At 42.0% G+C, this 25,742-nt stretch overlaps 1 protein-coding gene across 1 annotated transcript in view; it reads right to left on the reverse strand.

The window, feature by feature from the left end:
* Positions 1-4,913: 4,913 nt before the first annotated feature.
* susd1 (sushi domain containing 1) overlaps positions 4,914-25,742 on the reverse strand; it is a 90,377-nt gene continuing 69,548 nt past the window's right edge. The window contains exons 17-21 of the mRNA XM_052019955.1: positions 25,195-25,450; positions 19,695-19,734; positions 11,387-11,480; positions 5,976-6,018; positions 4,914-4,979 (exon numbers count right to left, since the gene is read on the reverse strand). Of these exons, the coding sequence (XP_051875915.1) occupies positions 5,997-6,018; positions 11,387-11,480; positions 19,695-19,734; positions 25,195-25,450 (412 nt within the window). The 3' untranslated portion in view covers positions 4,914-4,979; positions 5,976-5,996. The remainder of the gene's footprint in view (positions 4,980-5,975; positions 6,019-11,386; positions 11,481-19,694; positions 19,735-25,194; positions 25,451-25,742) is intronic.

Raw genomic sequence — 25,742 nt, forward strand, 5'->3', positions numbered from 1 at the left:
CAGGACAAATACAAGATGCTGCTCCTCTGGTTTGCATTTGGCCTCACTGTAGTGGTGGAGACCGAGCACACTCTCAGTCCTGCTGCAGGGTCTCAACCTGAAACATTCACTATCCGTTTGCCTCCATGGATGCTGCCTGACCCACTGAGTTCCTCCAGCAGCTTTTTTTTTACACCTTAATTCTGTGTCCTCTGGTTACCAACCTTCCTGCAGGTGGAAACAGTTTCTCCTTATTTTCCCTGTCAAAAACTCCATCTAATTTCCTCTTAACCTTCTCTGCTCCAAGGAGAACAATGTCACCTTCTCCCCAGAACTGAAGTCCTTCACTGCAGTACCATTCTGGTAAATCTCTTCAGCCTACTGTCCAAAACCTTGACAGCTTCCCTAAAGTATGGTGCCCAGAAATGAGCACAGTACTCCAGTACTTTATAAAAGCTGCTGCCTCACAGCTCCAGTGACCCGGGTTCAACCTTGGCCTCTGGTGCTGAGTGTGTCCAGTTTGCATGTTTTCCCTGTGACCATATGGATTTCCCCTGGGTGGTCCAGTTTCCTCCTACATCCCACAGACATGCACGTTGGTAGGTTAATTGACCACTGTAAATTGCCCCTAGTGGGTGGTAGAATCTGGGAGCAGTTGAAGAGAGTATGGGGAGAATAAAAAATGGGTTTAATGTAGGATTAGTGTAAATGGGTCGGTGTGGACTTGGTGGGTTGAAGAACATGTTTCTATGCTGTATCTATGATTCAATGACTCCATATCATTTGGTCAGCTGCATCCTGGGGATCTCTCTGCATTTGACCTGGCATTTCTGTATCAAAATTATCAGTGCACTAAGGACTTCCAGGTGAAGCCCAGGGTTGAGGTCTTCATGCCCATTTCCTGCGTAGCAGGCAGAAAGTTTGTGGCTGGTGCACTGCCTGCTTTCAGGCACCATTTACCAAGGACCCCGAACTTAGGGCCAAACAGGAGGGGGTAGGATCCCAGAATCTTGGTAATGACAAGAAAAGTTGGGTGTTTAAGTAAAAACACAGAAAATACTAGAAATTACTTTTAACAAGTCAGGCAGCATCTGTGTCATTTGTTTTTGACTTTTCATCAGAACAATACTTCCAAGATCTTCTCTTTTTATTTCAGATGTCCAGTGTCTGCAGTGTCTTGCTTTTGGTTGTTTGAGAGTTGTGTTTACTTTTTTGTGCATATCTGTATGTTTGTTATACTCAAAAAGTAATAATTAAACTAAACTAATTTACAATAATAATATTAAAGCCTTATACTTGATATGGATGTTAGGTCCAGAAATAGTTGTAAATTGGGAATTGGAAGGGAAGAAAATTACTATCACTAAGATGATAGTACTGAGCAAATTGCTGGAGCTGTGGGCTGACAAGTCTCCAGGTCCTGATGGACTTTATCCTAGGATCCTAGAAGAAATGGCTAGTGAGATAATTGATACATTGGCTTTAATTTTCAAAAGTTCCCTAAATTTGGGAAAGTTTCTATTAGACTGAAAAATTACAATGTAACTCCTGTATTGAAAAAGGGAGACAGAAAGCAGGAATCTACAAGCCAATTTGCTTAACAACTGTTGTAGGGAAAATGTTAGAAGCTATTATTTAACATATTATAGCAGGGACACTTAGAAAAATTGAAGGAACCCAAGCAAAGTCAACATGGTTAATGAAAGGGATCTCATGTTTGATTACTTTGTTGAAGTTCTTTGAAGAAGATGTACAGACATTGATGAGGCTGCACTTTGAGTATTGAGTTCAGTTTTGGTGACCCTGCTATAGGAAAGATGCCATTAATCCGGAAAGAGTGCAGAAAAGATTTACGAGGATGTTGCCAGGACTCGAGGGATGGGGTTTTAGGGAGAGGGTGGGCAGGCTAGGACTTAATTCCATGGAGTGTAGGAAACTGAGGGGTGATCTTATAGAGGATAAAATCATGAGGGGCATAGATAGGGTGAATGCACACAGTCTTTTTCCCAGGGTTGGGGAATCAAGAACTAGAAGACATAGATTTAAGGTGAGAGGAGAGAGATTTAAGGAACCTGAGTGGCAACTTTTTCACACAGCAGGTGGTATGTATATGGAACGAGCTACCAGGTACAATAACAATATTTAAAAGACATTTGGACAGGTACGTAGATAGGAAAAGTTTAGAAGAATATGAGTCAAACACGGCGAAATGGGACTAACTTAGATGAGCATCTGGATTGGCAGGGACAAGTAAGGCTGAAGGACCTGTTTCTGTGCTGAGTGACTCTATGGCACGAGATAACGTGCTGAGGATAATGGGGAAGTGGTGGATGCACTATATCAAATCTTCAGAAGGCATTTGCTGAAGCGCCACATCAAAGGTTATTGTGGAAAATAAAAGCTTATAGTGTAGGACGCAACACTATGGCATGGGCAGAAGATTGTCTGGCTAACAGGAAACAAAGTAGACATAAATAGGTCTTTTCTGCTTGATAAGGTGTGACAAGCGATTTGCCACAGAGATCAGTGCTGGGGCCTCAACTCTTTACAATTTATATCAATAAATTGGATGAATGCCCCTAAGGTGTGTTTGCTTAATTTACTGAAGGCACAAAGGTAAGGAGGAAAGGAAGTTATGAGGAGGACACATAGATAGGTTAAGTGTGAGGGCAAAGATCGAGCAAGTACAGTATATTGTGGAGAAGTGTGAAATTGGTGCACTTTTGCAGGAACAATAAAAATAGCATATTATTTAAATGGTGAGAGATTTGCAGAGCTCTGGGATGCAGAGGGATTTGCATGTCCTAGTACATGATTTGCAGAAGGCTGGTACACAGGTACTGCAGATAATTAGGAAAGCTAACAGAATATTATTGTTTATTCTCAGGGGTACTGAATGCCAAAGTGGGAGGTTGTGCTTCAGTCACACAGGGCACTGGTGAGGCCACATCTGGAGTATGTGTACAGAACTGATCTCTGTATTTAAAATAGACTATTAATGCAATGGAAACAGTTCAGAGAAGGTTTACTAAATTACTACCTGAATGGGCAAGTTGTCTCATGAGAAAAGAGGGGCTTGACTGAAACACAGAAGACTTTGAAGGGTCTTAACATGGTGGATACAGAGAGAATGATTCCTCATGGGAGAATCTAGAACTAGGGGTCACTGGTTAAAAATATGGGGTCACCCATTTATGACTGAGATAAGGTGATTCCCCCCCCCACCAAATGGTCATGAGTCTTTGGAACTTAGAGAGCTTTTAACAGAGATCTCAGAAATGGGATTAGCTGAAACAGCTTTATTTTTGGCCACTTGAATACAATGGACAGAAATGTCCTCCTTTTGAGTCTGAAACTTCTACAATTTTGTGGAAGAATTGAAAGAATGGAACTTGAATTGGTCTCCTTTTAGACATGGTTGGGGGTAGGGTAAGGCACAGAACTTCAGGCAGAACCCGCTCACACCAAATCCCCTCATCCACTTGGAGCTGCACTGGGCCTTTCTCAAGGAGTGGAGATTGACAGTTCTGGTGCCCAATCAAATGAACATAGAACAGCACAGCACAGTATGGGCCCTTCAACCCACAATATTGTGCCAACCTATATAAACACTTACTCCTTGATCAATTTAACCCTTCCCTCCTACCAGCCCATAACCCTCCATTTTTCTTACATCCATGTGCCTGTCTAAGAGTCTTTTAAATTTCCCTATTGTTGTTGAATGCTGGTGGTCAGGGGGAAGAAAGGCACAAATAGAAGGACCACATCACCCAGCAGAATTGGTCGTATCTCTCTTGAGCCAGGTACGTAGAGGCCCACTATATGTTAAATAGACGCTGCTCTTAGTACAGTGCATCACTCTAAGCTGCCACAAGGATAAAGTTCCTTATTGAAAAGACACAATTGTTTATCACCCCCAGCATCTTGTAACTTTACCCTAACCGTAACGACTGCACAATGCCAATCCCAGCCAGATTATGGATGACCAAATTATATGCTTGTCAATCTTGAACAAATTATATCCTTATATTTTCAGTGGCGATTTGGTCTGCATAGATGGCATGTAACTATTCTTCACAAACTATATTTTCTGAAGAATTACCTCGCTTTTATTGGGTGAAGTTGCTGTAGATCTATTCCTCTGCACTTTAAATTCTTTTCTCTGAATAAACTACTTACTCGACAGCAAACAATTAGTTGTGAAACCAGACATACACAAACCTGCCTCCAACTCATTGCCAGCCAGAGAGTTGTCAATAGGCACTTGTAGGTTTAATGGTTACTCTTTACCTCATGACCATTTAAACTTAAAGCAGAGTCAGGGAAATCCAGGGCAAGGAAGTGGAATTTCAAGACCACTGCAATTGTGGTGATGGAGCAGGTTCAAGCCTTTCTGGGATTCAAGATCCCTACAGATGGGCAAACAGTAATGGTATGATTTAAAAAGCAAAAACTCCCATTTCTAAAAGCCTTGCACAAAGCATTGTACAACCAGCTTAATACTTCTTGAAGTGTAGTCAATGATACAAATGGGGAAATGCACATAGCCAGCTCACACAAGCAACACTGGATCATTTGCTTTGAGGTTGTGGTTGAAGCTGAGAACTCCCCTGCTCTTTAAAATATTGCAGTGGTCTCTTTTACATCCAGCTGGGAGGACAGTCAAGGCCTCAGTTTAAGATCTTATCCAAAAGCCAGCACTTCCAACCGTGTATTGGTCTTTCAGTTCTGCCCTGAATTATCAGACTAGATTTTGTGCTCAAGATTCTGGAATGAATTTAACTTTATGTAGAAACATTTTAACATATTATACAAATAAATAGTGTTTTACAATTGCAGCTTATCCAAAAATACCAATGTTTGAATATTATCTTGAGAAAGGTACAAATACATCTTAAGATTTAATAACTGGCAATGATTTTGTTCTTATTCATTGAAAACTGCAGAATTAGTAACATTCACCGAATGGCCAATGTCACAGTGAATCTTCCTTTATTAATCTGTTTAGGAAAAAAATAAAAATTCAGACTAGTTTGCACATCCAAATTAACAATTTTCCACATTCTTTCTAATGCCTTTGACACAGAACTTACATTGCTTAAAATTTACAGCAAAGGGTCAGCTGTTTGATCCAACAGGACTGTGCTGATATCCATGCACCAAACTTCCCCTACCTGCGTTCATCTTACACTATACCCTCCATTCCTTTCCCCTACATCTGAACAAATTTCCCAAAAAGACATCAATCCTATTCTAAAGCCATACATGGAATCATGTGCAGCAGGGGATCAGGGGAACAGAACCAATGCATACAGACAGCAATTCCATTCGGGAGGCTCTTCAGTTGTAGATGGGATATTTTTTTAAAAGTTTACAAATCTTGAGGAGATGGTGAAAATATATATTTCTAAAGCACTTTTCACAACCTTGCGAAGCTCCAAATAATTTAACAACTGACGAAGCACTTTGAAGTGTGACCTCTATTGTAATACTGGAGAAGCAGCAAACATGTTGAGCTGACCAAATTCCCAATGTGAATAACAATGTGATAATGAACCATTAATGTGTTTCACTGATAGTTTTATTGAGAGATCAATATTGTCCAGGATCCCAAGGTAATTCCTTGTCTCTTCTTCAAAACAGTGCATTAGGATCCTTCAGCTTCACCTTACAGCTGAATGGCTAGATAGGAACTTAGTTTAAAGGCTCACCCAAATCCTGGCACCTTTAACAGTGTGACACTCCCTCATTACTACACAGGGTCTTTAGGTTAGATTTTTGTTCTCTGGTTTTGGGGGTGGGGCTTTGAACCACTCCCAAAACATTAAGAGAACACCAAGGTGCAGCTACACCAAAGTTACATTACAGGCTTTGCAGCATATTATACCACCAATCTCATCCTGGAAACATGACTCACAGGACAATGGAAATGCCACAGGGGACTTCAGAATGTCTTCAATTTTAAGTAAAGAAGCTATTTCTATTTTCTTACTTACATGTGATATTCAGCACCTCTGCTATTTTCTCGCCTTGAAACTCCTGAAAGTAAAGATAAATTAAGTTATTTCCCATCTCCCTCTCCATTTTATGGGCCATGTAGCCCACAATCTGACACATCTGCCCACACCACACATGGATCAAGAATTTTTCTCCTATTACTGATGCCTGAATGAGATATTAACTACCGGCAGCCGTGATAGAGAATACTTTAAGAATCTATAATTACACTTATGGTATTATATTTATTCCTAATTGCTCATGATGCTGCTTGCAATAAAACAATGGAGAGGTGGGGAAGTAATTCCCGGTAAATTTAACTATTAATCTATGTCAGAATGAATAATACAGGCCTGAAGCTATGCGATCTCTCATCAAGAGCCAATTTAATTTTCCAGAGAAATGACAGTCACAAGCTGCTAGTATTTTTTTTATTAAATGTCAGAGAATGGCTGCCAAGGGATGAATGTGTCACATGCCGTGACTTGGAAAAGGGACATGCATAGCTGGTCAGGGAACCAGCGGGGAAATGCACAGCCACTAACTATCCTTCTAGTAATCACTTAGCACAGTATAAGGATGTGCACATTCATTCACATGCATATACTAAGCATCTGCTTTCAGTGTTGATACTGAAGTGGTAAAATTTAAATTCCTGAACATGTTCTTGCTTGCATTTCCACAGGACCTTTCACATCTTTTTTCAACATTTTCAAAACCTTTACAGCCAAAGAAATAATCACTGTTCTAATGTGGGAGGTACAGCAGCCAAGATGCACACAGCAAGCTTACATGTTGGAAGCAGTTCAACTGAACCTGAAATGGATTGGTCAACAAGGAAAGAATGCAGAGACTATGTTTGTTTCTGCTGGAGTTTAGAGAGTGAGAGGAAACTTAATTGAAATACGTAAGATCCTGAGGGGGCTTGACAGAGTGCAAGTGAAAAGCATTCCTCTTCTGGGAGAATCTAGAACGAAGGCAGCACTGTTTAAAAATAAGGAGTTGTCCACATACACAGAGACAAGGAGATTTTTTCTCTCTCAGAGGAACTCTCTTCTTCAAAGGGCTGTGAAAGCAGAGTTTTTAAATATCTTTTCAGCTGAATTAGATCAATCCTTGTTGAGCAAGGTGAAAGGTTACCAGGGGTAGACAGGAATATGATCTGAGTGAACATACAAACACACGAGTGGCCTACTCCTGCTTCTAATTCATATGTTTATAAACAGCAATGTAATAAAAAGCAGGCAATCTGATAATAAAAAAAACCTACAGATGCTGAAAACCTAAAACAAAAGCAGAAAATGCTGGAAATATTCAGCAGGTCAGGCCACATCTGTGGGAAGAGAAACAGAGTTAATGTTTCAAGTCAGAGACTCTTCTTCAGAGCTGAAATGTCTCAGCCCGAAAGGTCAACTGTTCATTTCCCTCCATAGATGCTGCCTGACCTGCTGAGCTCCTCCAGCGTTTTGTGTGTGTTGCTCCAGATTTCCAGCATCTGCAGTCTCTCTTGTGTCTCCAACCTTATTAAGCTGCAGGGAGGGTGGGTGAGATGTACATCTCTGATTGGGTAAAACTGGGGTGACCATGGGGGTAAGCTGTAAACAAGCTTATCTGGTCATAGTGTGAATGTCATCTATCTGTAATATTAGTTCAGCTTTTTTATCCTTCTCTTTTTTTCCCCTCTGGGAGCGGAGGACATGCCCAGCCTGACCAGCCCGGTATGTCCTCCTGCTCTGCATTTTACAACCCCCTCATTCTTTTGTCTAAACCTGCTGGGTATTTCCAAACAATCTGATAATTTAGGGACAAGTGAGGGAAAGTGAGGGTGGCACAGTAGCGTAGAGGTTAGCGCGACGCTATTACAGCACCAGCGATCGGGGTTCGATTCCCGTCACTGTCTGTAAGGAGTTTGTACGTTCTCCCATGTCTGTGTAGGTTTCCTCCGGGTGCTCCAGTTTCCTCCCACATTGCAAAGACGTACAGGTAGGTTAATTTGGGTTTAAAATGGGCGGTGCAGACTCGTTGGGCCGGAAGGGCCTGTTACCACGCTGTAAATAAAATTTTAAAAATTTAATTAAAAAAAAATATTGTCCAGGAGATGGGGCAATTCACCTGCTCTTTTTTGAAGTAGTGACCGAAAGGGCAGATGGCGTCTTGAAAAGTAATTCATCCAAAAGGTGGAAACGCCAGTTGTGAAACATTCCCTCATTATTGTGCTGGAGTGTTCACTGAGGTTTTTGTGCTCAAGTCTCTGTACAGATCTTGAACCAAGACTCCTCTGAGATGGGGGTGCTCCCTACAGATCCATAGCTGAAGCTAAAGAGTTCAGCTCCATTCCTTACCAATCTCAGCCTGGTTGTGACTGCAAGTGTCCATTCTGTTCTGGGGTATGGACAGTGTTAGCTTTATCTGTGATGGTCTTTGTAGCCCTCCAGACAACCCCCATATAAAGGGCGGCCATTGAGAAGTTGAATCAAAGTCATGCAGAACTTGGGTTCAACTTCACGAACTACAGTGCTCAGTTCTGTTTCCATATTGCAAAAAACGAAATGTAAGTATTGTAAAAGGTGCAAAGAAATGATTTGTAAGCATGATGCCAATACAGAGGAATTTACCCTGATACTTGAGAAAATCCTACTCAGAATGGTGAGGGTGTGGAGCACTCCTACAAACAGTGGTTTAGACAGGCAGCATTTTAATGGGGGTATGAGGGAGAATGGAATAGAAGGGCATTGATGGGGTCATAAGGGGGAGAGTGAAGAGGCTCACATGGTGTATAAAATCATCATGGAACTATAGGGTGAAATGGCCCATTTCTGTGCTGTAGGCTATATTTAATTCTCTGTAATAATCCATCCTGTCAGTTGATAGTTCAACCAATGGTACCTATTGTTGAAATGTTGTGGTTGTATAAATATGAACTCCCTTGAAAAGCTTTGATTTTTACTCTCTGTTCAGACTCTCACGTAAAGTGAACAGGCCTTTGCAAACTGCAGTAATTGTACAACAATTATAGATTCTGTTCATACAGTGCAAAACTGGGCTTGAAAGTCAAGATGTGCAGTGAATGGAGATTTACAATATACTTTTCATAAATAAGTTGCAAGTTATCAATTTTGGAAGATTTAAAGGGATGCAAAATCAATGCTTATTAAATGGCCATAGTGACCACAACCTGGAGATACATCAAACCTGGCCTGAGCTAATATCTTCATCTTTTCCTATTCTCTTTTCCTTTCTATTTATTTGGGTACATACAGGGTAACACTTGCAAAATTATGCATTGCCTAGGTTTAGGACATGTATAGAAGCAATTAGAGGCAGTGCCTCTGTAAGTTGCTTTGTGCTTCCTGTGGAAACTTGCCTTTGAACATTCCATCTTGTTACTAAATTATTTATAAACAAGGTGGAATGAGGATCAGCAGCATCATCAGTAGGATCATGTGGAGACAGCAACTCTAATCCCAAAAATTTAGGTGCTGTTTGAGCCATCAATTCTTGTTGGATGTGCACCAGGAGAATACATTAGATAATCTCCCGACTCTAAATGCCCCAACCCCACTCTCCCACCACTGGTCACCTATCAAGTCCATTTGCATGACACCCACCTTCCCACAGCCAATTAGAAAGCAAATATATCCTCCATTACCTGATTTGGTCTGCTGAACATAAATTTATTTTTTGAACCGATGCCACTATTTTAGTTGCAAATAAACAGAAATCTTCAACATTTTTTTAAGAAAGCAGTTTGTTTTTAATACCAATTAATAATAGCTTTTGGTCTTATCTGTTTCTTACAGCAATATTTTGGAGGGATGGAAACTCCAGGGACAGTTTATGATGGGAGGGCTCATGTACGATGCCTGTTGTAACTTTGCAGGAAAGGAAGAGGTCCACCTTCAGAGCTGAGGCAACAAGGGCACTTTGTAGCCCTACAAATTAAGGCAGTAATAACCAGGGCAGGAATGGGGACGAACAAGGGGCTTTTCAAAGGCAGCACGGTGGTGCAGCAGATCGTGCCCTGACCTCACTACTCCAGTGCCCCAGGGTTCGATCCTGACCTCTGGTACTATCTGTGTGGAGTTTGCACTTTCTTCCTGTGACTGCGTTGGTATCCCCTGGTGTTCCAGTTTGCTCCCACATCCCAAAGACATGTCAATTGTTAAGTTAATTGGCTACTGTAAATTATCTCTAGTGTAGGTGGGTGGCAGGAGAATTAGAGTGGAGTTGATGGGTATGTGAGAAAGAATAGGTTAAAGGGATTTTTTTTAAAAATAGCGATGCTGGAAATCTAAAATAAAAACAGAAAATGCTGGAAATACTCAGCAGGTCAGGTCACACCTGTGGGAGGATAAATAGAGCTGATGTTTCAGGTCAAAGATCCTTTTTGCCAAACTCCAGTTCTGATGAAGGGCCTTCAACCTGAAATGTTCACTTCGTCTCTCCTCCCCCAAACGTGGCCTGACTTGCTGAGCATTTCCAGATTTATTTTATTAAAGAGAAATAAATTGGGGGATGGGATTGTTCTGAGAGATAACATAGACTCAGTGGGCTGAATGGCCTCATTTTCTGTCATAAGAAAATAAAAACATGAATATTCAGGGATGACAGTAACCATCACATAGAAAGAACTGGTGACTGATTTTAATACTTCCCTCAAATCTCCCACATAACAATCCCAGTGACTAATAAATACCTTAGCAACTGACTCAAGGCTGCAAATGAGTAGGCCCTGGTCTCTCCACATTCATATCTCACTGCCACTGCTAAATCAGGGAGTATCCAGGGGGAATTTGAGAAAGAAATTCAATATAAGCCTCTCTCAGGAACAAGGAAAAACAGCAAAACATCAACTCATTATGTAACACTTTTAACATAATAAAACAGGTGTTTCCCAGAACATTATAGAATAATTTGGCATTGAGCCAGAGAGACAGATCTTAGATGAGGTTTTAGGTATTAGACTGAGTGAGCAAATACTTGGTAAAGGATATTGACTTAAGGAGAAGAGAAGCGGAGAGGGGAATTCAGGTTGACGAAGGCAGAGCAATCAACAGCAGAGTGGCAGAAATCGAGTCAGAATTGGAAGGACAGAGAGATCTTGCAGGGTTTTAGGGTTGCAACAGATTACAGTGATAGAGACGGGTGAGGACAGGGTGAGATCTGAGAACCTTACACTGGACAGGAGCCATTGTAGGTCAGCGATCACACAGGCGAATGTGGAACTGGTGCACTGTAGGATGTGGGGCAGCAGAGCTTGAGATGGGCTTGAATTCACAAAAGGTGGAAAGCAGTAGTCTGGCCAGGAATGCATTGCAATAGTCCGGTTTAGCAATATCAAAAACAGCAGGCAAGAAGTGGCTGAGTCAAAACCGGCTGACATTGGCTCTGATAGAATGACTATACCTACCATGCCACAGAATAGCAGAGAAACAGAATGAATCCAACCATTCCCAGGGAACCCAGTCCCAAAATCATCATTGTCTGCACATTGTTTGATGAGCCTGCACAAACAAAATAATTACAGTGACAGAAACAGAGTGAATAACCAGCACCGAATCACTGACCTTAACTCATGTGGATGTCTATAAATAACATTTTATACAACATCCATTCCATTCTGTTAATCCAGGCAAGGTTGGGATTGGGAGACAACAAGTCACATTTATATAATTACTTTAATGTGTTAGAATGTCTCTGGGCATTTCACAAGAGAGTCATCAGACAAAACGTGACATTAATCCACAAATCATGATATTAGGGTAGATCACCAAAAGACTGATAGGAGAGAAATGTTGTAAGAAACATCTTAATGGAGAACAGAGGGGTTTAATCATGGAATCATAGAACAGTACAGCACAATACAGGCCCTTCGGCCCACAATGTTGTGCTGACCTTCAAACCTCACCTAAGACTATCTAACCTCTCCCTCCCCCATATCCCTCTATTTTAAATTCCTCCATATGCTTATCTAGCAACCTCTTGAATTTGACCGAAGTACCTGCCTCCACCACTACCCCAGGCAGCGCATTCCATGCCCCAACCACTCTCTGGGTAAAAAACCTTGAAGGCATGGGATCAAGAGGAAAGAATTTGACTGCTGTTTGCAGAAGAGCTTTCCAAATCTCAAACACCCTCTGTGTTGTGTTCTCCTGAATGACTGACCTTGCTGCCTCAGTAAAGCAGCCAACATAATCAAAGACCCCTCCCACCCCAGACATTCTCTCTTTCCCCCCCTCTCCCATCAGGCAGAAGATACAAAAGCCTGAAAGCACGTACCACCAGGCTCAAGGACAGCTTCTATCCTGCTGTTATGACTATAGAATGGTCCTCTGATACAATAAAATGGACTCTTGGCCTCATAATCTACCTGGTTATGGCTTTGCACCTTACTGTCTGCCTGCACTGCCCTTTGTCTGTAATTGAAACACTTTATTCAGCATTATGTTATTGATTTTCCCTTGTACTACCTCAATGTATTGATGTGATGAAATGATTTGTATGGATAGCATGCAAAACAAAGTTTTTCACTGTGTCTTGGTACATGTGACAATAGTAAACCAATTTACCAATTTCTAGGTTAGATGCGTGTGAATTGGAGGAGAACTTGGGGGTTGTGGCAACACCACTGGAACATAATCTGCAACTCAGTTTTGAAGTGGCTCACCTCCAGTCACATCAATACCAAGTCAATAATGGATTTAAATGCAAAGTGGAGAGTTATTCATTAACTGCAGGTATTAGTGCATACGGGGAAAAGATGGATGAATAGAGTCAGGTCACAGGTTAGCCATGATCTGTTTGTGCAGCAGTGCAGGGTCAAGGAGATAAATAGTCTCCCTCTCTTCCTAATGTTCTATGATTTTATGTCACTGTTCCTTCAATGGATCAAAATCCTGGACCTCGTTCCCCAACAGTACCATGGCTGTGCCTCTGCCTTACAGACTGCAGCAGCTCAAGGAGCTAACAATTATAGCCCATTCCCAATTCCCACTGGAAGGACAATAAATTCTGGCCTTGGGAGTGATGATCCTACAAGCGATGGTTTAAACAAAAACGCTTCTCCACAGCTGCTGCTGGGAAGGTCCTGATACAGGAATCTGCAGGTTTTTAAGTAAAATGCTTGCAGTGTAGTGCTAATTATAGTGCACTGGTTAAATTAATTTGCATGTGAGTGTCTAAGCAGCCAGTGCACTGTCAATGTCTTGCTGCACGCATAGCAATAGCCATGCAGCTTCAAGCCTGTTCCCCACTCAATTGGATCATACATAATCACTAACGTCTTCTGATTAAGATCAACATAGCCACTGATTTGCACACAGGAAGCTCCCACATACATCATGTGGTCAGATAATATGTTTTAGAGATGTTGATAGGGAAAACTTCAGAATGGTACAATGAATCTTTCGCATCCATCTGAGATGGGTGAGGGTTTGGCCAGAAGTGTCTGAAAGGCAGCTCCTGCAGCAGTGCAACACTCTCTCGGTACTGTGTTGGTGTCAACCTACATCTTTGTGCTTCATTCCCTCAAGTGAGGTTTGAATCTGCAATCTCTTGAATAAGCGGTGACAATGCTGCCAATTCAGCCCCAGCGAGCACTTAAATAGTTTCTATTTCTTGAGAAGGTCTGGATGCATGAAGAGAAAAGGGTGCTGCCCTCTCTGGCTCCAGCCCTATGGCTCACACCAGCCACTTCCACACAGTCTCTGGGGTTTTACAATGGGATATGGCATTTCAATATACAACCTCAGCTCCTCACAATCAGTCCCTAACGGACCTCAGAAGCTGGAAGATACACTGTAGCACTGATGTTTTGTGTCAATGATTTACAATGCCTGAAAATGCTGCCACAGGAACACCCTTTCAACCCATGCTCATAGCCAGAGAATCATTTAATTTATAATTATGCACAATCATTCAAAAAAACAAATATGACCACTTCACTGAACCATCACACTACTAGCTGAAAAACCTTACAACAAATTAGTAAAAGAAAAGAACTTATTTATCACATTTTATGAATCTGTGATAGCCTGAAACTCTTTACAGCCAATGAATTTTTGAAGTTTAGTCACAGTTGTATTGTAGGAAGTGACGGCAGCCAATTTGCATACAGTTTCTCCCACAAAATAACAGTGGGATGATGACCAGGGAATTTTTTTTTCTAGCTATGTTGACTGAGAACTAAAGATTGGCCAGGACAACAGGGAGAACTCCCTGATATTTCGTGCAGTACTGAGGGAATGCCACCTGTCCAACAAGAGGTTACACCCAGACCTTATTTTTTTCCCCACAGGCAGACATGAAAGATTCATAGTGCCTTTTTGTATGGGAACTGGGAGCTGTCTCTAAGATTCAAAATCAGGGACGGCTTTGACAGAAGACAAAGCCCTGCCCACACCCTTGAGGATTTGAAGGTCATGAAAGGCACTATATAAATGCAAGTTCCTTTTTCATTCTCAATGCACTGGCCAAACCAGATCAGAATCTTGGTCTTTGAGGGTGTGCTAAATGTTGTTGATTCTGCTCTCTTGCTCAACAGCTCACAGGTGACAATTGTAATTACTTTTGTTCATTTACAAGAAGTGAACATTGCTGGCAAGAGCGGTATTTATTGTCCATCATTAATCATCCTTGAAATGTTTGCTGGGGCATTTCAGAGGGTAGTTAAGTTTGCTTTGGGTCTGGAGACACATATAGGGTAGACAAGGTAAAGACAGCAGATTTACTTCCTTGAAGGGCATAAGTAAACCAAACAAGTTTTTGCAACATTTCATTACTTCCACGGTAACCATTAATATTAGTTTTTAAATTCTAAATGTATTTAATTGCTGGAATTTATTTTCTCTAATTGCTGTCATGGAAATCAAACTCCTGCTCTGGATTACTACTCTAAGCACTTGGATACAAGATCAGCAATTATACTACCACACCTCACCCAATCCAGGCAAGGTCATCACTCGTAACTGCTGCACTGACTGTAACCTACACCACAGAGTTCCCTCTCCCAATGCTATAGATTAATGCAATGTACAGGAACATAGATGCATTCTTCCACTGACACAGTCCTAGCCTGAAGGAAGACCCCTGGAATGGCAGGCACCCTGATCACAGCTGCCAGTCTGACAAAGCCAGTGTCCAGACCTCACTCCAAACCCCTGCCACATTGGTCCCTCCATCACAGGAACACGAGAGAAGCATAGCAGCCAGGATCTGGTTATAGGTGGGTGGCCTTCTGTGCACAAACATGAAAATGAAGACGACATAAGGGAATCTGGAGCAAAAAACAAACTGCTGGAAGGATTCAGTGGATCAAGCAGCATCTGTGGAGGCAAAGGGATGGTCAATGTTATGGGTTGAGATCCTGTGTCAGGACAACAGGATGAAAGTAAAGAATATCAGACTGATACAAATGGTGGTTCTTAAACTAACAAGAGGGCTACAAGGTCTGTGCCAGCTATTCAAAAGAGCTGTTCAATCAGTTCCACACCCCTGATCTTTCCCCACTGCCCTGCATGACCTCAGTATCTGGATGGCACTAGCCGGCCAGTAATAACTGTGCCTCCCTGCTCAGGCTTCCTTCGATGATGCAGGCGAATGTCTGAGAAGGCAAAGCTATATTCCTTTTTGTTTGAGGTGGGTGGGGAAGAACAGACAGATGTGGTGACTGTACTGTAATTCTTCGCAACAATGCAGATATTGCTCGAGTTAATCAGTAGAGTGCTACTGACAGAGGAGCCAGGCCCTCTGATGTTGCTTATCCCATTAGATTGTATATTTTTCCCACTTAACTCTTAACTTCAACCTTTTTAAAGACCTGCTGGGTGATGAAATTAGATGAGATGAAGGGAAGAAAATTTTTCCTAATAATGAAAAAAATCAGAGTACACAGTAAAAACAAAACAGGGCCACTAATTGGAACTGTTTCCCATTAGGCAAATTCATTCTACAATGTCAGAAGAACCCTTATCATTTAACCGTGAATGTGATTGGCAAGTAAAATTAAATACATGGATCCAGTTTTGCTGCCTATGTTGGTGGAGTTGTAATGTTTACATTTAGAAATTTGGCCTCCTTAAATAGTGAAAGGATCAGCAGAGTGATACAAGCTTCCCCAGGATGGTTAAACATGTTTGTTGATTAATCCAATGCCCCACTGGCCCAGCCTCCCACCAATGGAGCCAAGGAACTCTGGAATTACCTTCCCAACCAAATCCCTGACTTAACATTTCTATAACTTTTTTCCTGTCCTTTTTAGTACTCCTACAGTATTGGGCAGCTGACTCTGTATCAAAGTTAGTCATTGCTGGAGCTTAGGAAACGTAACAGCCAACTTGTGTTCAGTGAGCTCCCAGTAACTGTAACCAGAAAATGTTTTAATTAAAAGTTTGAGTAAAGATTATATATTACTCAGGCCCATCCCACTCCTCTTCGAAATAGTGTCATGGTATCTTTAATACTTAAGAAGGCAGATGAGTCCTTGGTTTGATTGTGCTCCTGATGGTGCTTCATGCATTGTATGGGAATGACCACCAAAGATTTTGTGCTCAAACCTCTAGAGTGGGACTTGAACCTAGAGACAACACTGCAAGCACTGACATTGGCTTTGGCTTCCTGCACCTCTGTTACATGTGTGACTGTGAACTTGGTGTAGGTACCATCTGTCCATCATTAAAGGGTTTGAGATACATAAGTTACGCACATTGCAGATCATCAGCTCCTTTGGAATAACATGACATACAAGGCACTTCAAGATAGAAAAAAAATGGCAAGAACAAGATCAGATGACAAAGTAAAACTTTGATGTGAAGGCACTCCAGATTGTCCTGACTCCTCATTCACTTAAAGCACACCGAAATGCAGAGATAGGGAGCCTTTCAATTCCCTGGCCTTGGACTTGGTATTTTTAAACCAACCCAAACACAGAAGCTATTAATGAAAGAAAGTACATTTACACAGAAATACTTATAGTTCAGTTGAACATTTGCACAGAGTAAAAATGCTAATTTCAGCAAAGGTGACCATAAAACAAACAGATCATTATAAAACCCCATCTGGTTCACCATTGGCCTTCAGAAAATATTTTGCCTTTACCTAATCTGGTTTATATGTGACTTCAGACTCAATGTCGCCAACTCTTAACTACCCCCTGAAATGGCTGGCAAACCACTGTAATGTTAGCATGTTAGAGCAGAACACAAATGGAACCTCACAGACACTATGGATCAAGCTTGGTCCAGATTCAGACTTGATTCAAATTACTTCCTGTCCAATGAACTTTTCAAAGTCTTCCCCGCATATATTTGGGGATTGGTTTCTAAATTAGGAGTCCTGGCTTGCAGATGAGAGAGCAACAGCCTAATGTAGTTGTGTTCACAGAATCATACCTATTACCCAATTCTCTAAGACTCCTCCACAGCAATTTCTGTGTTTGTCCTGTCTCACCAGCCAGTGGTATGGTTGAGAAGGAACTGAACCTAAGAATCTGGACTCCATGAAGTCTTCTGGCATCAGGCCAAATAGATGCAAGGAAACCTGCTGATTATCACCTACTGTCCTATCCCAGCTGATGAATCAACACTTGAAAGAGACATTAGAAGTAGCAAGGGCACAAAGTATACTCTGGTGGAGGACATCAATGTCCATCACCCAAAATTGGCTTGGTAGCACCACCAATGACTGAGCTGGATGAATCCTGAAGGATATAACTGCTGACTGGGCACACTACAGACTTTGGTAGATCTACCTTAAATAAGAGATCTGGCAGCTTAAAATAGGGCATCCATGAGACACTATTGGACAATGATAGCAGCAGAAATATACTTCACTACACTCCATAATCCCATTACCCAGCACACCCCTCACTCTACCAATGACATCAAGCCAGGAGATTGACGTTAGGCCAATGAGGAGAACAGCACCAGTCACACAGAACCAACCTGTTAAAGTTGCTACACGGGACTACTGGCACACCAAACAGCAAAAACGGCTTGCACTAGACAGAGCTAAGCAAACCTACAATCAATGGATTAGATCAAAGCTTTGCAATCCTGCTGCATTCATTTGGGAATGGTGGTAGATAATTAAAGAGCCAACAGGAAGAACATTCCCATTCTCAGTGATGGTGCCGTTCAGCATATAAAGACAAGGTTGAAACATTCACAATCAAGTTCAGCAAGACATGCCAAGTCAATGATCCATTTCAGCTTCCTTCTGTAATCCCCTCCATCACAGTTTACAGTCTTCAGCCAATTCAGTACACTCAACATGATATCAAGAAAAGAAACAATTGAGAACACTGGATACAGAAAAGGCCACAGAACCAAACAACATCCTGGCTGCAGTACTGAAGACCTGTGCTACAGAACTAGCTGTTCCAGTACAGTTACAACACTGGCTTCTACCTGTCAGAGTGGAAAATTGCCCAGGTATGTCCTGCTCATAAAAAGAGGACAAATCCATTCCAGCCACTTACTACTCCATTCTCAATCACCAGCAAAATAAAAATGACCAAATATGTCATCAACTATGTTATCCAGTGGACTTACTCCCCAGTAATCTGCTCACTGATGCCCAGTCTGGGTTTCACCAGGATTAATTGACTCCAGACCTCATCTGGACCAAATGTGAACCAAAGAGCTGAAGTGAGGTGAGATTAACTGCCCTTGACATCAAGAACAACCCCTAGACACTATTCAGGCATAGCCTGGCAAGTGGTAAGTAACATTTGCACCAGAGAAGTGGTAGGAACTGACCATCTCCAACAAGAGAAAATCTAAAATATCTATCCTCAACTTTCAATGGCATAACCATTGCTGAGTCTCCCACTATGAATATTCTGGGGAGGGAGGGGCTGTTCACAACTTAACTGGACCAGCTAATAAGTATGGTAGTGTAAGAGCAGGTCTCAGGCTGTGCATCATGTGGCCGATGACTCATTGACTAACTCCCCAAACCTCTTCCGCAATCTACAAGGTACAAGTCCACAAAGCGATGGAATACTCTCCCCTTGCCTGGACTTAGTACAGCTCCAACAACACTCAAGAAGCTCAACATCATCGAGGCAAAGCAGCCCACTTGATTGGCACCCCTTTTACAACCCAAAACATTTATTCTGTCCACCACTGGCACAAAATGGCTGCAGTATGTACCATCTACAAAATGCATTGCAATTACTCGCCCAGGCTACTCCGAGAGCACCTCGCAAACCAGCGATCTGTTCTATCTCTGTAGAGTAACACACCATCCTGACTTGGAAACATATCATCCATTCCTTCAACTTTGCTGGGTCTAAATCTGAGAAACATCTTGACAAGCAGCATTGTGGGAGTGTCTTCATCAGAAAGACTACACTGATTCAAGGTGGCAGCTCACCACCACCTTATAAAGGCAATTAAGGATGGGCAGGAAATGCTGGACTTCCCCTTTAAACCCTTATTTTGTATATGTGTATTGTACCACTACATGGTCAAACACGACATTATGATTCTGTATGAAAATGGGAGACTGCAAGACAACTGCTCATTTTACATCTCTTCCCATTTGAGTCTTTAATTAAGATGAAAGGGATCTGACTCAGCACCATCAGATCATACCGAAATGCAGTAACTGTGATTATATGCTTAAACAAGAATGGAGTCAATAGGCAATTATCCCACCCTTTCTAATTAAAGATTGTTAAACCGGGGGATCATTTAATTACATGCAATACGCCTCACCTTTTAATTGTGCCAAAGTCACACACGACTGTTTCTTCACCTAATAAAAAGACATAAAACATGATTTCCCAATATGTCTGCCATGAAAACATACAGAAAATAATGACCGGATAATTTAGTTATTAGCAATGTTGATTGAAGGATCATAGGGATAATTTCCTTGATCTTCCTCATATTTTTTTCTTACTGAAAGAGCAGACATCTGCAGTTAAATGCTTCATTAAATTGACAATGCAGCACTCCTTCAATACTGCAATACAGCCATCGCCAAGATTTTTATGCTCAGGTCTCTATAGTGGCCAATAAATTCAGACCACTTTGCAACATTGACAAATAGATCCAGTTTGGAAGGAATATACAACATCTATAATAAATAGTTTGTTTCGAGATACATGATTAGTTTTGGAGCATGCAGGCTTGGATTAGGAAAATAAAATAAAACATAGCAACTGTCAGAGGCGTCAAAGATTGAACTTTGACTGCAAATTGAATCACTGTTTTATAACACAGCCTCATTTATGCTGAATATCTCAAGTATGGAAAGAGAATATTGGATTTGCTCACCAGGACAGGCATTCCCTGTTTCTCTCTCCACTGGTAATGTTTTGGGCTGGTGACTCCTCACAAGTTCTGATGCTCTTTCATCAGAATTATGTACCTGAAGTGTGAACTCCATTCCCCTCTCCACGGATGTCAACCTGATGATCACTTGCTGTTTTTCAGATTTCTGGTATCTCTAGTACCTACACAGAACAGCACAGGAACAGGCCCACGATGTCTGTGCCGAGCATGATGCCCAATTAAACTAATCCCTTCTGCCTGCACATGATCTGTATCCTTTCATTTGCTGCATATTCATGTGTCTATCTAAAAACCTCTTGAACACCACTCTCACATCTGCTTCCACCATCACCCTGGCAGCCTGTTCCAGGCACCTACCACTCTGTGTAAAAGACTTGCAAACTCCCTTTAAACTTTTCCCTATCGTCTTAAAGTTATGCCCTCTAGTATTTGACATTTCTACCCTGGTAAAAAGATTCTGACTGTCTATCTATGCCTCTCATAATTTTATAAATGTCTATCAGGAGTTTCACAAAAATATACATTTAAAGAATGTCCCTTATTGTACAAATGCTTAACCTTTATGCTTTACATAAAGAATGACAGACTCACAAGTCCAACTGATTAAACCATTCCCAGAGGATCTGCTGGAGGAACTGAGTGGGTCGAGCAGCATCTGTGGGAGGAGAAGAACTGTCGATGTTTTGGGTCGAAACCCTGCATCAGCATCCGCCTTGGGTCCTCCAGCACATTGTTTGTTGTTCCAGATTCCAGCATCTGCTGTCTCTTGTGTCCCCAGAGGATGAAGTTTGCATGATTTTGGGGGTTAATAGGAAGAGAAAATGCAAAACTGCTGCCTACTATCCTTATAATTTTAGGGAAGAGGAGAATGCTTGGGAAAGTTGAACAGAATTCAGAAATAATTACTTTACACGGGTGATGTATGTAAAAGATTTACAATCCAGAGAGGCAGAACCAGAACAGGCAATCTGCAGAATTTTATTTTAAGAAGGGGCAATATATTAAGGCCATGACTCATAGTCAGTAGCCTGCTCTCACCACTGTATAGCCAACTGTACCCCTCACATCAAGATCCTCTATGGTTGTAATGGAAAGGCCTTTCATGCCATTATGAGATCAAGTGGAAGAGGGCGGAGTACAGACAAGCCCCGCCCACACATAAAAAATGGAGACTATTAGCTGGCGAGCCTGTGGACTTAATCCAGTTTAATCCTCTGTCAAATACCATCCCATAAATCCATATTCCTGGATGTTTCAGATTTTAAAAAGTTCCATAAATGTAACAATTTAAAAACTCTAAAACACTGAAAACCACTCAAATAATTTAAAAACATATACATAGTGACACACAAATACCAAAGTTCCTAGCAACCGATCCCCCGACTGAAATGAGTGGAGAAGCTGTGCCTGCACCAAGTCTAAACTGCCAGATTCCCCACTTCATGAACTCAGACATGTCCTGCATCAGAACACCATTGGGTAAACATCATAAACGGCTGATCCCAACTTCGGCCTCCTACGTACTTGTCTGAGATCTGAAGTTACTGATAATTACACAGGGAATTTCACCAGCTTTGTCAACTCCCCTCTACAAACTCCAGAAGTATTTTTATTCTGAAACTCCCTGGATGAACTGCAATGGCCTGACCTTGTATATTCCTACATTCCCACGTCAATATATTCATAGAAGCATTGCTCATTTTGATTTATGAGGAAATCAATGATGAACTCAGCCCTGATTGCTCAGACAAGTACCACACCCCTCTATCACCCACATAAGTCTTGCATCATGTGGCGATCTAGGTGCAATTCCTCATGCATTCCCACTCGGGAAACTTCTTCCCATCTTGATAATGTTGCCAGGCTACTTTCTCAACTTTATCTGGCCTAGGGAATTTGTAACTCCAGTCCCTACACCAATGTGGTTCACTCTTTACTCTCTGCCGTGGCACACAAAACGCTGGAGGAACTCAGGGGGTCAGGCAGCATCTATGGAGTGAAATGGACATACTGCTCCCCCTCTGTGATTTCTGCTGCTCTCTTGCTCTTCAACCCCACTCTCACCTGGACTTGCTACTATAGCCATATGTCCTTCCTAGGTGTCCATTGGTGTCCATTTCCCTCCATAGAAGCTGCCTGACCTGCTGCGTTCCTCCAGCGTTTTGTGTGCTGCTGCAGATTCCAGCATCTGTGGGATCTTGTGTCTCTACTCTGCAGTGATCCAACAAGCCACTGAGCTGTATCACAGTAACTGGCTGTCATATGAAGGGAGTAAGAGGGACAGCAATCAGGGGGAAAAGAGATTCACACTATACAAAGTGCTTTACAGCCAGTGAAGTACTTCTGTAGTCATTGTTGCAGGAAGTGTGGCAGGATATTTGTGTCAGTGCAAGCTCCCGTAAACACCAATGTGGCAAGCCCATTCTAATTCTCTGATGCTGGTCAAGGGATAAATATTGGCCAGGACACTGCTCTTCTTCAGAAACAGTGCTCATGGAATCTTTAACATCCATTTGAGAGGGCAGATGTCTCTTGGCCAAAGACCTCTTGGCCAAAAGCTGGCAAATTCCTGTGGATTACAAAAACAAATTCAGGGAAACAAAATAATTCAGGTGAATTGGGCTTTGGAAATGAGACTGGGTTCACCCCTGAGCCAGAAGATTTTGCATTCAAGACCCATTCCAAAGACCTACACACAAAAATCTAGGCTGATACAAGTGCCGTACTAAATCAGGCCTGTGCAATCATACATCTTCAAGGAGGACCTGAAACATCAACTCTGTTCCTGTCTTTCTGCAGATGCTGCCCAACCTGCTGAGTATTCCAGCAATTTCTGAATTTATGTAAATTGTTAATTCAGCCAAATAGTCTCCTTAATTTATCCCAAAGCTCCTATCACCAGAGAGATTACTTATCATTCTCTGGGGTGAACATAAACAATCCCTGGGTAATATGTCAAAGAGTGGCAGAATTATCTCTGGTTATCATGGTCAACAAGTTATCCCACAACCAACACTGAAGACATATGATGTGCTCCTTGCCAAATGTAGTTCGGGAGGTCATTCTGTCATCTCTGAGCCAGAAGATTATGGGTTCAAGTCCCAATCCAAAGAATTATGCACAATAATCTAGACTGACACTACTGCTGTTCTGAGGGAGTGCTGCACTATCATACATTTTCAGGTAAGAGGTACACTCTCAATGGATGGAAAGAATCCATATCTCAATGGCAGGGAAGGTCTCCACAATGACCTGGCAAATACTTATTCTGCTAAAGAACCTGATTATTTGGTCGTGTTCACATTGTTTTTGTGCGAGTCTGTGCACAAATTAGATGCTGCATTTCCTACAATGCAACTGTAACTACTCATCGGTAGTAATCTGGGATGTTGTGAAACGTTGGAAGGTTCAATGCAAATGGAAACCAGTCTTTCTTTATCTGGAACCTGAACCTCAGGATACCTGTGCAGCAGTGTGTGGCTGTGCAGCTAGTAGAGTTGCTACTTCACAGCTCTAGCGAGCTGGGTTCAATCCTGACCCCGGTGCTGTCTGTGTGGAGTTTGCACATCGTCCCTGTGACATTATGTGTTTCCTCTGGGTGCTATGGCTTCCTCCTACATGCCAAAGTTGAGCATGTTGGCAGGTTAATTGGCCACTGCAAATTGCCCCTTGTATTAAGGTAAGTGGTAGAATCTGGGGTGAGTTGATGGGAACATGGGGAGAAATAAAATGGGATTAGTGTAGATTGTGTAAATGGATGCTTGGTGGTTGGCCAAAGGGCCTGTTTCCATGCTGTATGACAAAATTTCACTGCTTTGTATACAAATACGGCAATTGATTTGTGCACACCAAGATCCCGCAAACATTAAATAACTTTGTTAACCTATTTTTGCTAATACTGGTTGAGGGTGGAAGGTTGACCAGGTAATTTCCCCAGCTCCTCTTCAGCTGGAACAAGCAGGAATGTTTAAGCCATTGGAAGAGGGACTGAAGAAAGACACTCTGACAAGGCAGCACATACACACTGTAGCCTCAGCTTGGATTACATGTTCCTCTAGGGTTTGGATCCACAGCTGTCTGATTCGGAAGTAGGAAAGAGCTACCAACTAAAATAATTGGACACTTCCTTCCTCATAGCTCAATCTTTGTCTCTATAAAGTAATCCAATCCCAATATCAGAAGGGTATCTCTGTGAACAACACCAATTGGTCAGGAGATACAAGAGACCGCAGATGCTGTGATCTGGAGCAAAAAACAAACTGCTGGAGGAACTCAGTGGGTCAGGCGACATCTTTGGAGGCAAAGTTTTGGGTTGAGACCTTGCATCAGGATTTAAAAAGAAGTAGTTGTGCAAGAGGACCTGGGTGAACCAGGAGAGAGAAAGGAACAGAGGGAGTGCAAATTATCTGAACTTGGAGGTTCCAATGTTCATGCCATTGGGCTGTAGACCACCCAGGTGGAATATGAGGATAGAGAGGTTAGTACGGGCATGGGGAGGAGAGTCAAATAGTTTGCAACCGAGGGCTCAAGACGACCTTTGCGGACAGATCGCAGGTGCTTGGCGAAGCAGTCGTGATCCAGGGTCTCACTCTGAAACATTGACCATCCCTTTGCCTTCACAGATGCTGCTTGACCTGTTGAGTTCCTCCTGCAATTTGTTTTTGCACTAATTAGTCAGGGTCCCTCCTAACTTCGAGGTACATAACTTTGCAAGGTAAACAAGAATACAAGAAAATAGGAGCAGGAGTAAGGCCTTCAAGGCTGCCCCATCATTCAATATGATCGTGGCTGATCTATACTGGCCTCAACTCCTCTTCTGTGCCAGTTCCCCATAACGCCACAACATTACATTTTAAAGAATTTTAGGAAGTATTATATAGAAGTATTTTTGTGCATTTTTCTCCAAAGATCAACTTACATAATTCCATTCACTGATAGTTTTCAATAGAAAGTAATAGTTCTTGCCAGTCTCTAAAGCAGCATTATAAAAGTCTCTGTAGTACAGCCGGTCTCCGACAGAAAACTGCATCCCATCCTCAACATCCATTGCAATGAATTCTGCTGTGATGTATGCTTCCGTGTCTTTTTGGTGGCCAAAGAAATCTCTTGTGTTTTGGGAATTGCAATTGAATGAGGGTTGCAAATTCAATGGCAAAACAATGACCTGATAAAGGCTAAAGAGGGACAAAGAAGCAAATCAAAAATGGGTCATTAATCAAATCACGGTCATCCAAACATGCTATCCCCTGTAAACGTAAGTAATTATTTTGCCATTCTCCAAATTCTGGCCTTATTGATTTCCTCTGCTCTATTGCCCACAGCCATTCCCTCAGCTGTCCAACCCCAAAGCTATGGCAGTCATAGAACATAGAACAGTACAATGCAGTGCAGGAATAGCCCTTTGGCCCACGATGTCTGTGCCAATATGATGCCAATCCAAACTAATCCCATCTGCCTGCATGTGGT

Source organism: Pristis pectinata, chromosome 7 (genome assembly GCF_009764475.1).
Source record: "Pristis pectinata isolate sPriPec2 chromosome 7, sPriPec2.1.pri, whole genome shotgun sequence".
Lineage (NCBI taxonomy): Eukaryota > Metazoa > Chordata > Chondrichthyes > Rhinopristiformes > Pristidae > Pristis > Pristis pectinata.